The sequence below is a fragment of the Toxotes jaculatrix genome, chromosome 7, assembly GCF_017976425.1.
Source record: "Toxotes jaculatrix isolate fToxJac2 chromosome 7, fToxJac2.pri, whole genome shotgun sequence".
NCBI lineage: Eukaryota > Metazoa > Chordata > Actinopteri > Toxotidae > Toxotes > Toxotes jaculatrix.
In genome coordinates, this window is record NC_054400.1 from 22,013,656 (window position 1) to 22,025,247 (window position 11,592).

The 11,592-nt window shown below is 42.9% G+C and overlaps 3 protein-coding genes across 4 annotated transcripts; all 3 read left to right on the forward strand.

Annotated features, from left to right (window-relative positions):
- The first annotated feature begins 357 nt into the window (after nt 1-357).
- LOC121184631 (beta-crystallin B3-like) lies at nt 358-2,224 on the forward strand. The gene is made up of 6 exons (XM_041042425.1): nt 358-418; nt 813-910; nt 1,085-1,203; nt 1,357-1,489; nt 1,687-1,829; nt 1,951-2,224. Exons 2-6 carry the CDS (start codon nt 836-838, stop codon nt 2,222-2,224), a joined length of 744 nt encoding a protein of 247 aa, XP_040898359.1. The 5' UTR covers nt 358-418; nt 813-835.
- Nucleotides 2,225-6,212: 3,988 nt separating this feature from the next.
- Nucleotides 6,213-7,920, forward strand: crybb2 (crystallin, beta B2). The gene is made up of 6 exons (XM_041042437.1): nt 6,213-6,267; nt 6,573-6,682; nt 6,913-7,031; nt 7,252-7,384; nt 7,500-7,642; nt 7,752-7,920. The coding sequence occupies exons 2-6, from the start codon at nt 6,614-6,616 to the stop codon at nt 7,918-7,920; spliced, it is 633 nt and encodes a 210-aa protein (XP_040898371.1). The 5' UTR covers nt 6,213-6,267; nt 6,573-6,613.
- A 406-nt stretch (nt 7,921-8,326) lies between these two features.
- Nucleotides 8,327-11,177, forward strand: ctu1 (cytosolic thiouridylase subunit 1 homolog (S. pombe)). 2 transcript variants are annotated; one of them, XM_041041347.1, is made up of 3 exons: nt 8,327-8,479; nt 9,356-9,859; nt 9,954-11,177. In XM_041041347.1, the coding sequence occupies exons 2-3, from the start codon at nt 9,364-9,366 to the stop codon at nt 10,487-10,489; spliced, it is 1,032 nt and encodes a 343-aa protein (XP_040897281.1). In that variant the 5' UTR covers nt 8,327-8,479; nt 9,356-9,363; the 3' UTR covers nt 10,490-11,177. The 2 variants fall into 2 exon arrangements, with proteins under 2 accessions (XP_040897281.1, XP_040897282.1); XM_041041348.1 differs by having other exon boundaries at nt 9,359-9,859.
- Nucleotides 11,178-11,592: the final 415 nt, after the last annotated feature.

The window sequence follows — 11,592 nt, forward strand, 5'->3', positions numbered from 1 at the left end:
GGAAGTTTGGTGTGGCCGAGACAGGGTGTAGTCCAGAGTGTGTGTGTGTGAGTGTGAGTGTGTGAATGCGTGCATGAGTGTGTGTGTGTGTGTGTGTGTGTGTGTGTTTGTGCTGAGTGGGGCTGTTTGCTGAATCCTCTTGGCTCTCTCTCCCTGTGCCCGCACACAGTGCTCACTGGCAGCCAGGCGGACGGGCAGGGCAACGTGTGCCAACACAGCTGCCTATTGAGAGGCAGCGTTACGGACACAATGTGAGCGACAGACTTGCTGTATCAACAGCTCCCCCTTTTCTGCTGTTGTGGCCAGAAATAAACCATAAATACCCCCCCTGTCCCTGCCCTCTAATGGCTCAACCCCACCAAACACCAAGTGGCACAGAGAAAGACGGACACTACCACTTCCTAGCAGGCATACCCAGGTAAAAGCCTCATTCTGGACTCAGGAATCAATAGCAGAGGTGTGTTAATTCCAGTGCAATGGAGTTAGATGGTGCTGCATCAGTGAAGACCCAGGTTTGGAGGATTTTGACATTATGGATTGTAACTGAACCTGATAAAGGACTGATGAGTGTATACTTTAAGGAATTAGGCTGCACTCTTTGGTGTCAGTTTCATATTCAGTTGATGTTAACAGAATACCGTGCAAATGATTGCTGCTTAACTTTATCCCAAAACGAATGCAATCCTTCTTTTCAGGGGTGAGTTGTAAATTGCAGCTGCGACACTGAGCTTTCCTCCTGTGTGCTTATCTGTGCCCGTGTGTACGTGTATGATGGATGGTGCTTTGTCTGTGTGTGTGCTGCTGCCAAAAAGTGGAGGAGCAGTGGATCAGGAGGATGTCGGAGCAGCAGAGTGCCCCGGAGCAGCTGGCTGCTGGGAAGAGCCAGGGTGGAGCTGGAGCCACGTATAAGGTACCGTCCACAGACGATAAGCTGTATCATATCATCGCCGTATGAAATCTTATTAGACCACATATGCCACCTCATCGAGGTCTTCATCTCAATCTTTCCCCGCGGGAAATGAGGTGAACCTGTGTGGGTGTCATGCTGCCTGGTAACCTGCAGGTCTCTTTCTGTGTGATCCAGGTGGTGTTGTTTGAGTTTGAGAACTTTCAGGGCTGCAAGGCAGAGTTTTCTGCAGAGTGTAAAGATGTGACAGAGAAGGGACTGGAGAAGGTTGGATCTGTGATAGTTGAGTCAGGACCGTAAGTAATTTGTTAATTTAGCCTGTAAAACACTGATCTCCCACATCCTCACATGTGCACTAAGAAATGTGTTTTTAATCTTATCCTGTTTGATGTGGTGTCAGTTTGACTTTAACTCACATTTACCATGTGTGCTCTGTGTTTCCCTCTCAGCTGGGTGGGTTATGATCGGCATGGGTTCACAGGGGAGCAGTTTATTCTGGAGAAGGGCGAGTATCCACGCTGGGACACCTGGACCAACAGTCAGAACAGCTACTCCCTCTTGTCTCTAAGGCCACTCAAAGTGGTGGGTGATTAGCCTCAATACAAAACTGACACTGCAGCCATACAGACCTCACTCATTTCTCTTATCCACCTCACACATTAGTTTCACACACAGTTTTTTGACCTCCCTACACAACATGCATCATTGTTTTACCAGCCTCTTCTGGAGACATTTGAAGGACTTGGAATAGTATCCATGAGTTTATCTCTCCTCAACAGGACAGTGCTGAACATAAGCTACACCTGTATGAGAACCCTGGATTTACTGGTAGAAAGATGGAGATTGTCGATGATGATGTACCCAGTTTGTGGGGCCACGGTTTTCAGGATCGTGTAGCAAGTGTCAAGGCTCTGAATGGAACGTAAGATCCTCCCATTTCATCCATTTCTCTTGGTTTTTATTTTTCAGACTCCAACCCAATAAATTATTATAATTTAGTTTTTTCTGTGACAAATATCACGGTTTGTTTTCCCTTCCTCCAGATGGGTTGGCTACATGTACCCAGGCTACAGAGGGCGCCAGTTTATCTTTGAGCGAGGAGATTTCAAGCATTGGAACGACTGGGAGGCCCCTGCGCCCCAGATCCAGTCTGTACGACGTGTGCGGGACATGCAGTGGCACAAGAGGGGCTGTTTCACCGTTCCTGACCCAGATCCGGCTCCGGCTCCGGGCCCAGGCCCAGGCCCCGACCCCGACCCCGCCCCTGCCCCCGCCCCAGCACCTCCTGCACCCCCTGCAACAGCTGGAGCCAGCTGAGCAGGATCACCTCACCTGCCTCACAACCCACTCCCACAGCCTCACCCACGCTGCCAACAGTGCCTGCCCTCTGCCTTAACCTAACCATGGCAACGCTGCTTGTGCCCAGAGAGGAGTGCCATGTATGTTTCAGTGGCCAATAAAAGTTGTTTGACCTGGAGTCGGCCCTGTTTGTTGGTGATGTTATACTTGTACGTCAAGGTGGAAATGGCTTTAACTGAGATAGTAAAAGATTTGGAAAAACCACAATCAGAGATGTGGAAATAGTGTAGCCTACATTTGGCAGATATTTTTCCTTAAGACAAACTGCAGATGTGCTTTGAACTGAATTTATTTCCAAGGCATGAGTGCCACTTTTACTGCTTGTATTTCCCCCAGTTTAGCCAGACAGCTCATCCAGCATTAGGAGCACATGACTTATTCAGTCAATATGTGGATACGCATCTGCTTAACAGCAATGGAAATGATGTCATACTGTATGTATGCTTGCTATTAAAACAGAGTGCACCGCATTCCCTTCCATAGTCATCATTGTCCATTTGTTGTTTGGTTAATGATCCTCATGATGAATGGTCACCAAGTTAACTTTAGGAGCTATTATTAGTTATGTTAAAATCATCTATCAATTATGCATACAGTTTTGGTAAGTAAAAAAAAAGACTGCCTTCTGATAATTTTACACAATCCAAATAGGTTCCACCAGCCGACATGATTACTTTTTACGATGACATAAAAGTGCACATGCACGCTATTATTTTTGTTGTAATATTGGCGTAATGTTCAAAAATAGAAATAATTCCCCTCATGTGATGATTAAGAAGAGCCTTGTCTGCATTGTCCTTTTGGAGCATGGAAAGCAGACACACACATTTACAAGACTATGTCTCCTTCTATGTCCTCAGTGCTCCCCTATGCTTAAGATTCTCTAACAAGCCAGTAGATGAAAAAACATGCAGTTTGCCAGCCGTGAGTCTTAAGAAAACACACCTGTAGCATCCATAACACTGTCATAGTTCAGAGGAGACTTTCAGCTGACTTTATTACATGAGCTTTGACTTTTTGACATGAACTCTAACACCTGAACTCAGATGTACACAAAAGGGTTGCATTACATCACAGAGCTGAACTACTTTTTTGCGCAACCTTATATTTTCTGCACAGACACAAGATGTGGGCTTGGACAGCTCAGTTCTACTGAAGTCTCCAACCTCTGCAGTGAGGTGTGTAATGTAAAACCAGCCACTCATGACAAATCTCACCTGTAACCTCAGGAAAAACATAATTAAAAAGTGCAAGTGTTAAGTGAAAAAACGTGACATATCCAGGCAAAATAGTTGCCACCTATTTTAAGCAGCGCTCATCTATCTATGCCAAAAATCCTGATTATGTCTCAACATGACCATCTATCTTTTAAAAGCACATTCCACCACGTTCCCCCATGTGAGATTCATCGAAATGACAAAACTGCATTTGAATGCACCACAAACAGTTCACTGCGCTATTTCTGTGGATGAATAAGGGCTAACTGACTCTGTTTCTGTTTTCTGAGGTTTAGTCATCTGCAGGAGGTGGAGCATGTGAGACCATGATCCTCACGGTCTCCATCTAGGACTTGCATTGTATGTCAGCTTGGTTCAGTTCAATTCAAAATACTCTGTTCATACTGCATACATACTGTTGTATGTGTCAGTCAGGTATTTGAAATATCCAACATCAAGACTTCAGAACACAACACACAGTTGTATTTTTGGTGTTTTCAAAATGCAAACACAATTACAACAGGATGGACGAGTCGTTTTTCTCTTTTAGAAACTGACTTTGCACACACCCCTCCTACATGCGCTGATCTTTATGGACTTTCTCACACAGGTCAGAGTGCAAGGTCAGGTCAGCGCCCCTGGAGCTATACGGGTGACGGGGTGGGTGAGGGCGAGAAGCACGGATACTTACGCACAAGACTGTGTTTAATGACAAATAACAACACACTGTATGAATTCTCTGAAGTAACAAAGTGACTACTCAGGTGGTGTCCATAGCATAAATACCACATGTGGTCAGTTGTTTGCTTTAGAGTGTGCAGTCCAGCTATGATGCGGATCTTTGCTGCTGCCTTAGAAAAGTTGTATATAAAAAAAGCATAGAAGTATTCATAGTAAATTCCATCAGGTAGTCTCACTTAGATCAAGACCTCTTTTGCAAGAGAGACCAAAATACCAATATAAATATTCTGTTAAGGATAGTTGTTTGCGCATCGCCACATTCCCTGAATGGTGCCTTAAGGGCGATACACACACTTTCTCCTTGCATTTTAACCAGCGTTTCAGTGTTGTGGCTGGTGTTATTGCACCATAATACATCGTCTCACATCTAAAGCAGCAAGTGACTGCTCTGTATAAATGTAATAAATGTATTAAAGGCAGTGGAGTAATCATTTGAAATATCACAAAATTTAAGTACTTAAAATATGAGCACAGAAAAACACCACTGAATTACAGTGCTTTCTTACATCACACCTCTGCCTTTCCATTGAAACAGACCGTCCTGCTGCACCATGAGAGTGACGCACGTCCACTTTGAGCCAGTCGTGTTTTACATATTAGTTATATGCCTAAATTTATATTTAGTGGTAGCTCAAAAATGACCTCAGTCCATATTCACACTTTGCTTTAATGGAAGCAAAAGTATTTTAAACAAACATCTGTCCCCCTGTGAGATTGTTGCATGCAGATGTCAGGTCATTAAAACTAATAAAAAAGAGGAAGTGGAAGAAGTATTCATAACCTTTACTTATGTAAAAGTATACAATATCATAATATAAACACACTCCACTACAAGCATCCATTCAATATCCTACTTGAGGAACAGTACAGACTTACTGTCAGGAAAATGTACAAATATTATAAAAAGTAAAAGCCACTGTGACTGATATAATATATGACACTATTAGACTGTCAATACTGATGTATCTGTGTGCAAATAGAATTTTATTGTTGTAGTTAGTGGAGGTGAAGATAGTTGTATCTACTTTACATAGAGTTAAGTATTTTAGTTAAGTTAGTTAAGCCAACCTGGGTATTGATCCCCTCCAAAGGGTCACAAGATAAATCTGATGGCTGTGTGATGATCATTGCAGTGGAAAAGGAAGAAAAGGAAGAGAAGACTTCTGCTCAAGTTTATATGCTGAGTTTTGGGACTTTGTTGTTTTTGTCCAATATTGGATGATTTTACCTTGTTTGGCCTCAGACAGTTTAATTTAACTGAAACCGTCAGAGACGTTTGGAGGGGATATCACTCTTAGTTCTAGTAGAACTGTAAAGTAACTAGTAACTACAGCCGTCACATAAATTTAGTGCAACTGAATTTTAGAGGAGAAGAAGTAGCATAAAATGGAAACACTGAAGAAAAGTACAAGTACTCCAAAATTGTACTTTGGCACAGTGCTACAGTAAATAAACTACTGCTGACAGGAGAAAGATGGCATGTGTGATTATCATTAGGTTTAACTTGAGTTCAGCCTCAGGAGCTGCTGTCTTTGATCTTTGCAAACAGCAGCAGCAATGGGTTTTCAGACTGGACAGTACTACTGTTTTCTAGAAATGAAATACTAAATAAACCTTCACTTGTGGAAATATTCAACAGCATGTGGACTGTTATTCAATCCAGTCCGAACCTCTCCAGCACAGTAAACCCTATCTTTTACAATCCTTCTCTTTCTCTCTCCCTCTCATTGTAGGTGTGGGACTCTTGGCACTGTTTGTGCTGAATCATGTGGATATCGAACAATGACTGGCTGGACAAAACTGACAACTAATGAAATAACTTTGTGGGAGTGTGACACCCCGGGGTGGGGGCAGGCTACATGGTGACCCCTCATTTCAGTCTGCTGGGCCTATGGCAGGCCGATCTGCAGGCCAGCTTGGACACTGTGGGTACTGTTGGCAGAGTTTCCACCCCTGGGCGTCCCGTATATATTGAGCTCATCGTGCCATCACAAACACACTGGCACAGACAGGTACTGGTAAGGGGTTTATGTCCGTCGTGCTGTATTTTGTTTAGTCTATAATTTTTTTTTATCCGTAATTGTTTTCCTTATGCAACTACTTTTTAGGTTTAATCTCTACAAAGTGCATCCCTTTCTGCATGGCAGTAATTTTATGTTCAGAAGGTGGTGAACTTGTTTTGGAGGGAGAGGAACGAGCACTTAGAAAACTCATAGAGAATCATAGAAAACATAATCTATGAAAAAGGGATAAATGACAGTTTGACCTGCTCATATTTTAGATTTAAATATATAAAACTTTTTTTTAATGACGTGGACATCTATGGATGTTTATCAGAAACAATAAAGTTATAATTTTGTCTGTTTCTTTTCAGTTTCATCCATTCACTATGGCCACAGACCACCAGAACCCTGCATCCAAGCAGCAGCAGCAGCAGCCAGGCACCAGTGCGTTTAAGGTGAGAGGAAACGTAGCAGACAAGCAGAGACTGACACATTCACAATTTACAACTTCCTCCAAGGTGTAAGCACTTGTACGCTCACTGTTTGGGTCCTTGTATCTTCCAAACATGAGATTGGTGACAGATTGGCGAGCTTAAAATTGAGACCAGTATCTCAACAACACTCACAGGACTCTTTCAGTGTGTTCAACACACTTAATCTCCCCTTTTCTCCCGTTGGTACACAGCTGGTTATCTATGAGCAGGAAAACTTCCAGGGACGCTGCCATGAGCTGACTGGCCCCTGTAACAACCTCCAGGAAGCAGGCGTGGAGAAAGTGGGCTCCATACTGGTGCTGTGTGGACCGTGAGTGTGGGTCAGAGAAAGACAGAAAACCAGAACATGATTTTATAACCCCACAGACAGAGAAAGAGGGACTGACTCTTGAATGAGTAGGGGATGGCATGGAGACAAAGTGGACAGAAAAACAAATGAATGTGTGCCACACATATTTCACTAGCTTTCTTTCCTGCTTTGCCCCTGCACCAACCACAACCCTCCATCTCTTTCTCCTGTGCCCCCTCAGATGGGTGGGATACGAGCAGGCCAACTGTAAGGGGGAGCAGTATGTGTTTGAGAAGGGGGAGTATCCTCGCTGGGATTCCTGGACCAACAGCAGGCGTAGTGACACCATTGTTGCATTCCGCCCGATTAAAGTGGTAAGAAATAAAGACACTTTTGTTTATTATTACACCAACCCCCCCCCCCCCCCCATCAGTCATCCCAACAGTGGCTAAACAAATCACCCACTGGATTGTTATGTTTCTTTCTCAGGACAGCCAGGAGCACAAGATTGTCCTTTACGAAAACCCCGGCTTTGCAGGGAAGAAGATAGAAATCATAGATGACGATGTCCCCAGCTTTCACGCACACGGCTACCAGGAGAAGGTCTCCTCTGTTCGAGTTCAGAGTGGCACGTGAGTAAATCCTGCAAGCAAATGTTGTCTGATACTCCTCATATCACCGTCCTTTGACCTCTAACTGTCACTTATCTGTTTTTGGCTCTCTATGCTCCTGGTGCACCAGTTGGGTGGGTTATCAGTATCCAGGCTACAGAGGCTTTCAGTACCTGTTTGAAAAGGGGGAGTATAAGGACAGCGCTGAGTTCGGAGCCCAGATTCCTCAGATCCAGTCGGTTCGGCGCATCAGAGACATGCAGTGGCATCAGAGGGGTGCTTTTCACCCCATCAATTAAGCTTGTGACTCTTTCCTGTCATGAACCCTGACCTCAGCCGCCTTACTCCCCTCCAGCAGCAAACCCCTTTGTCCTTCATTTGCACCATACAGCATTTTGATATCTATTGCAGCTGTTGCAGTAGTGACATTCTCTGAAGCAAATTAATAAATCCTTATTGCTTACATTTGACTTGATTGTGTGATTTATCTCTGATTTGCCCTAAACTCCTTGCCAGACGTCTCACCAACACCTTAAAGGGACATCACAGAAGGATTTAAAATGATGCCCGTACTGTTTAATCACTCATAAGGTCCCATAGCGACATTTCAGGGCTGTCAGTGTTATAGAGTCATGTGCACCGTCGAACTCCGACCCATAGGTGGCGCTGTTCATGCTCACACTCTCCGTTTTTCGGTGAGGAAGAGCTAACGACACATGAGGAAACAACATGCTCCTTTACTCAGTGGTGTAACATTTTTCGTTGTTTAACTAAGAAAAGTTATATTTCGAGAGTACCTTTCCTAGTGGGTTTCTTCCCCACATTCTCAATTCAGACATCGGTTCATCGGAAGCTTTGGTATGAAATGTTATCTAACATAAATCTGACTGTTAGCTTAACTTGGCTAGCGACACCTGGAAACACGTTTGGTCTGGTGATTTTTAGTTTGGTGTCATTCGGCTTTAATCATGTTAAGAAACCTTATAATTAACTGCCATCTTCGTGTGCTTTACTCACATTAAGTCATTTCAAACTGTTATATGAAAGCTTTTAGTTGTCGTCTGTATTAGCTTCATCCCAGTTAGTTTTTGTTGTTGGACTCTTAAACAGACACAACCTCACACGTAACTTAGCTAAAATTCACCTTCAAAACTGGCGATTGCAATAACTTTGATTATTATCCAAAGTACATTCCTGTTAGACTATGATGAAACTTTTTGTGAGTCATTTTGTTCAACTCGGTATGACTTGAAAATCCTAGTCCACTAAGATTACTTGTACAGGTTACTTAGCTCCTTCTTAGTTATTGGATGTTTCAGTCGGTGAAATTTACCAGCTGCAACTACCTCCCACATTTTTGTTGTGCAGCACATAGTGGGACAGTGGCATCAGTTAACAGCACATTTAAAAAAAAAAAACGAGTTAATCAGTATGTAAATTAACATCAGCGAGTATAATGAATTGTGTCACTTCTCCAGCTCATCATACTGCAGAACCAAAACCTGGTTAGAACTGTGTATTATTGAATTAGGACACAGAGTGTTTGCCTATATAGAATCACATAGTAGTCTAAATACCAGATTTGTATGCCATCTACAGTAAACACAGTGTGCCAGCTGCACTAAAACATCTGCAACAATAAGATGGAGCGTTGGAGGCTGGCATTCATTTATTCCTAGGGCTTTGGGAACATTTACTTAGCTAATTTAATATCATTCACCAAACTTCCTCCAGCAGTAAAGATGCCTGTCCTGTGCAGCAGCTGTGCTGAGAAAAGAGCTGTGCTGAAACGTCCAAAAACTGGCCACTCGTTGTGTAAGGAGTGCTTCTTCTGGGCCTTTGAGGAGGAGGTGCATCAGACGATTGTGGCAGCAAAGCTGTTCAAACCTGGGGAAACGGTAGGAATCGCTGCCTCAGGAGGGAAGGACTCCACAGTCCTCGCACATGTAATGAAGCTCCTAAATGAGCGATACAACTATGGGCTTGAACTGATGCTTCTCTCAGTGGATGAGGGGATCACTGGTTACCGAGATGACTCGTTGGAGACCGTAAAGAGGAATCAGCAACAGTACGAACTGCCACTGAAGATTGTGTCTTACGAGGAGCTGTATGGCTGGACTATGGATGCTATAGTGAAGCAGGTGGGACTGAAAAATAACTGCACCTTCTGTGGAGTGTTCAGAAGGCAGGCGCTAGACAGAGGAGCCATCATGCTGAAAGTGGACAAGATATGTACAGGTAACTTGAAACGTGATAGGAGCCTTTTTTTAATGTCAAAGAATAAATATTTTGTTGGAATTTGTGTCAATACTGTTTTTTTTTTTATATTCAGGTCACAATGCTGACGACGTGGCAGAAACAGTTTTGATGAACGTCTTGCGAGGGGACATAGCTCGTCTTCGTCGCTGCACTGCCATCTCCACAGCCAGTGAGGGCGAAGGGGTCGTGCCTCGATGCAAGCCCCTTAAATATGCGTATGAGAAAGAGATTGTTCTGTACGCTTACTTTAAGAAGTTGGACTACTTTTCCACTGAATGTATTTACTCTCCCAATGCTTATCGTGGCTATGCAAGAACCTTTTTAAAGGACCTGGAGAGTGTGAGGCCCAGCTCCATCATGGATATCATCCACTCCGGTGAGAACCTCTCTGTACGAGAGGGGGTGAAGATGCCAGTGCAGGGGACCTGTAATCGCTGTGGCTACATCTCAAGCCAGGCACTGTGCAAGTCGTGTGTGCTCCTGGAGGGGCTGAACCGAGGCCTGCCGAAGCTGGGTATAGGCAAACACCACCGTCTGCACGACAAAATCCTCTCCCAGCAGCCTCTTACTGAGAAGGAGGAGAGGAAGCTGAAATCAGTAGACTTTTGACAATTGCTATCTCTTTTTTTATTTCCTATAAGACTTAAGATATATAATGAAATTTTAGAATAAACCACATTTGTTGTATTTTAAATGGGAAAAGACTAGCCTAAGGTGTCAAGTCTTATTTTTCATGTATCATTAATTGAATATTTATTGTATTCATTGGTGTGTAACACTATTTTCGTAGAACTGAGAAAACCTCTTACACCAGTGATTCATCTTCTCAGCACAGACTGACTGCGGTGTTACAGCTGCTAACCTGGATCACCAACATATTATGTAGACACCGAAATGTGGGCTTATCTTACGGTACTGTTCAATAATAGCTGAATGGTACATGTATGTAGGTTTTCATAGTAATTTGCCCCATCTGAACAACACAGAGATGGCAAAAGGTGGAACTTGTCTGCTTGTGTTTTTGTTTTGGTATGAAATTGAGTTTTGTCCCAGCCTGTATTTTTCTGTTTTAAGTTTTGTCATTGAGTTGCTAAACTTTGAGAGTCAGCATCATTTGGATTTTCAATTTTTTTAAAGTGAAATGGTTATGGACTGGAATCTCACACTGACAGCGTGTTTTATTTTATGCTACCGCTTATGTGCGATTTCACCAGTCTCTGGAGAGAATATGATGACATTCATGGCCATAGTCCAAGGTATTTTATGAACTATAATTTAATAAATTCATTGTCCCACATTTTCACATATTGTTTCAGTGTTTTTCCTTCTTTTCTTGATTCCGATGTGGATTATACAGTAGATAATGTATAAACTGAGGCTCAGTGTTCTTACTAATAATGCAATGTACTACTATTATGAAGGTGCCAACCTGTATAATAAACATAAATCTGGCCTGCCTTGAAATTCTTTCTGCCGGTGACCTTTAGCAGGATAATTTAACCATGCCTGTCACTGTTGTCGCTGTATTAGTGACTACATTCAATTTAAACTCAATGTTATGACTGGAACACGTTTACAAATGGTAAATATGTGCACCTTCTTTTTGCACTTTCAAATCAAAACTTTCAGATTCTGTATACTGCATACCATTACATGTATCCTGTTTATCACCTGTTTATACCTGTATTTTACGTTACTGTGTATACACAAAT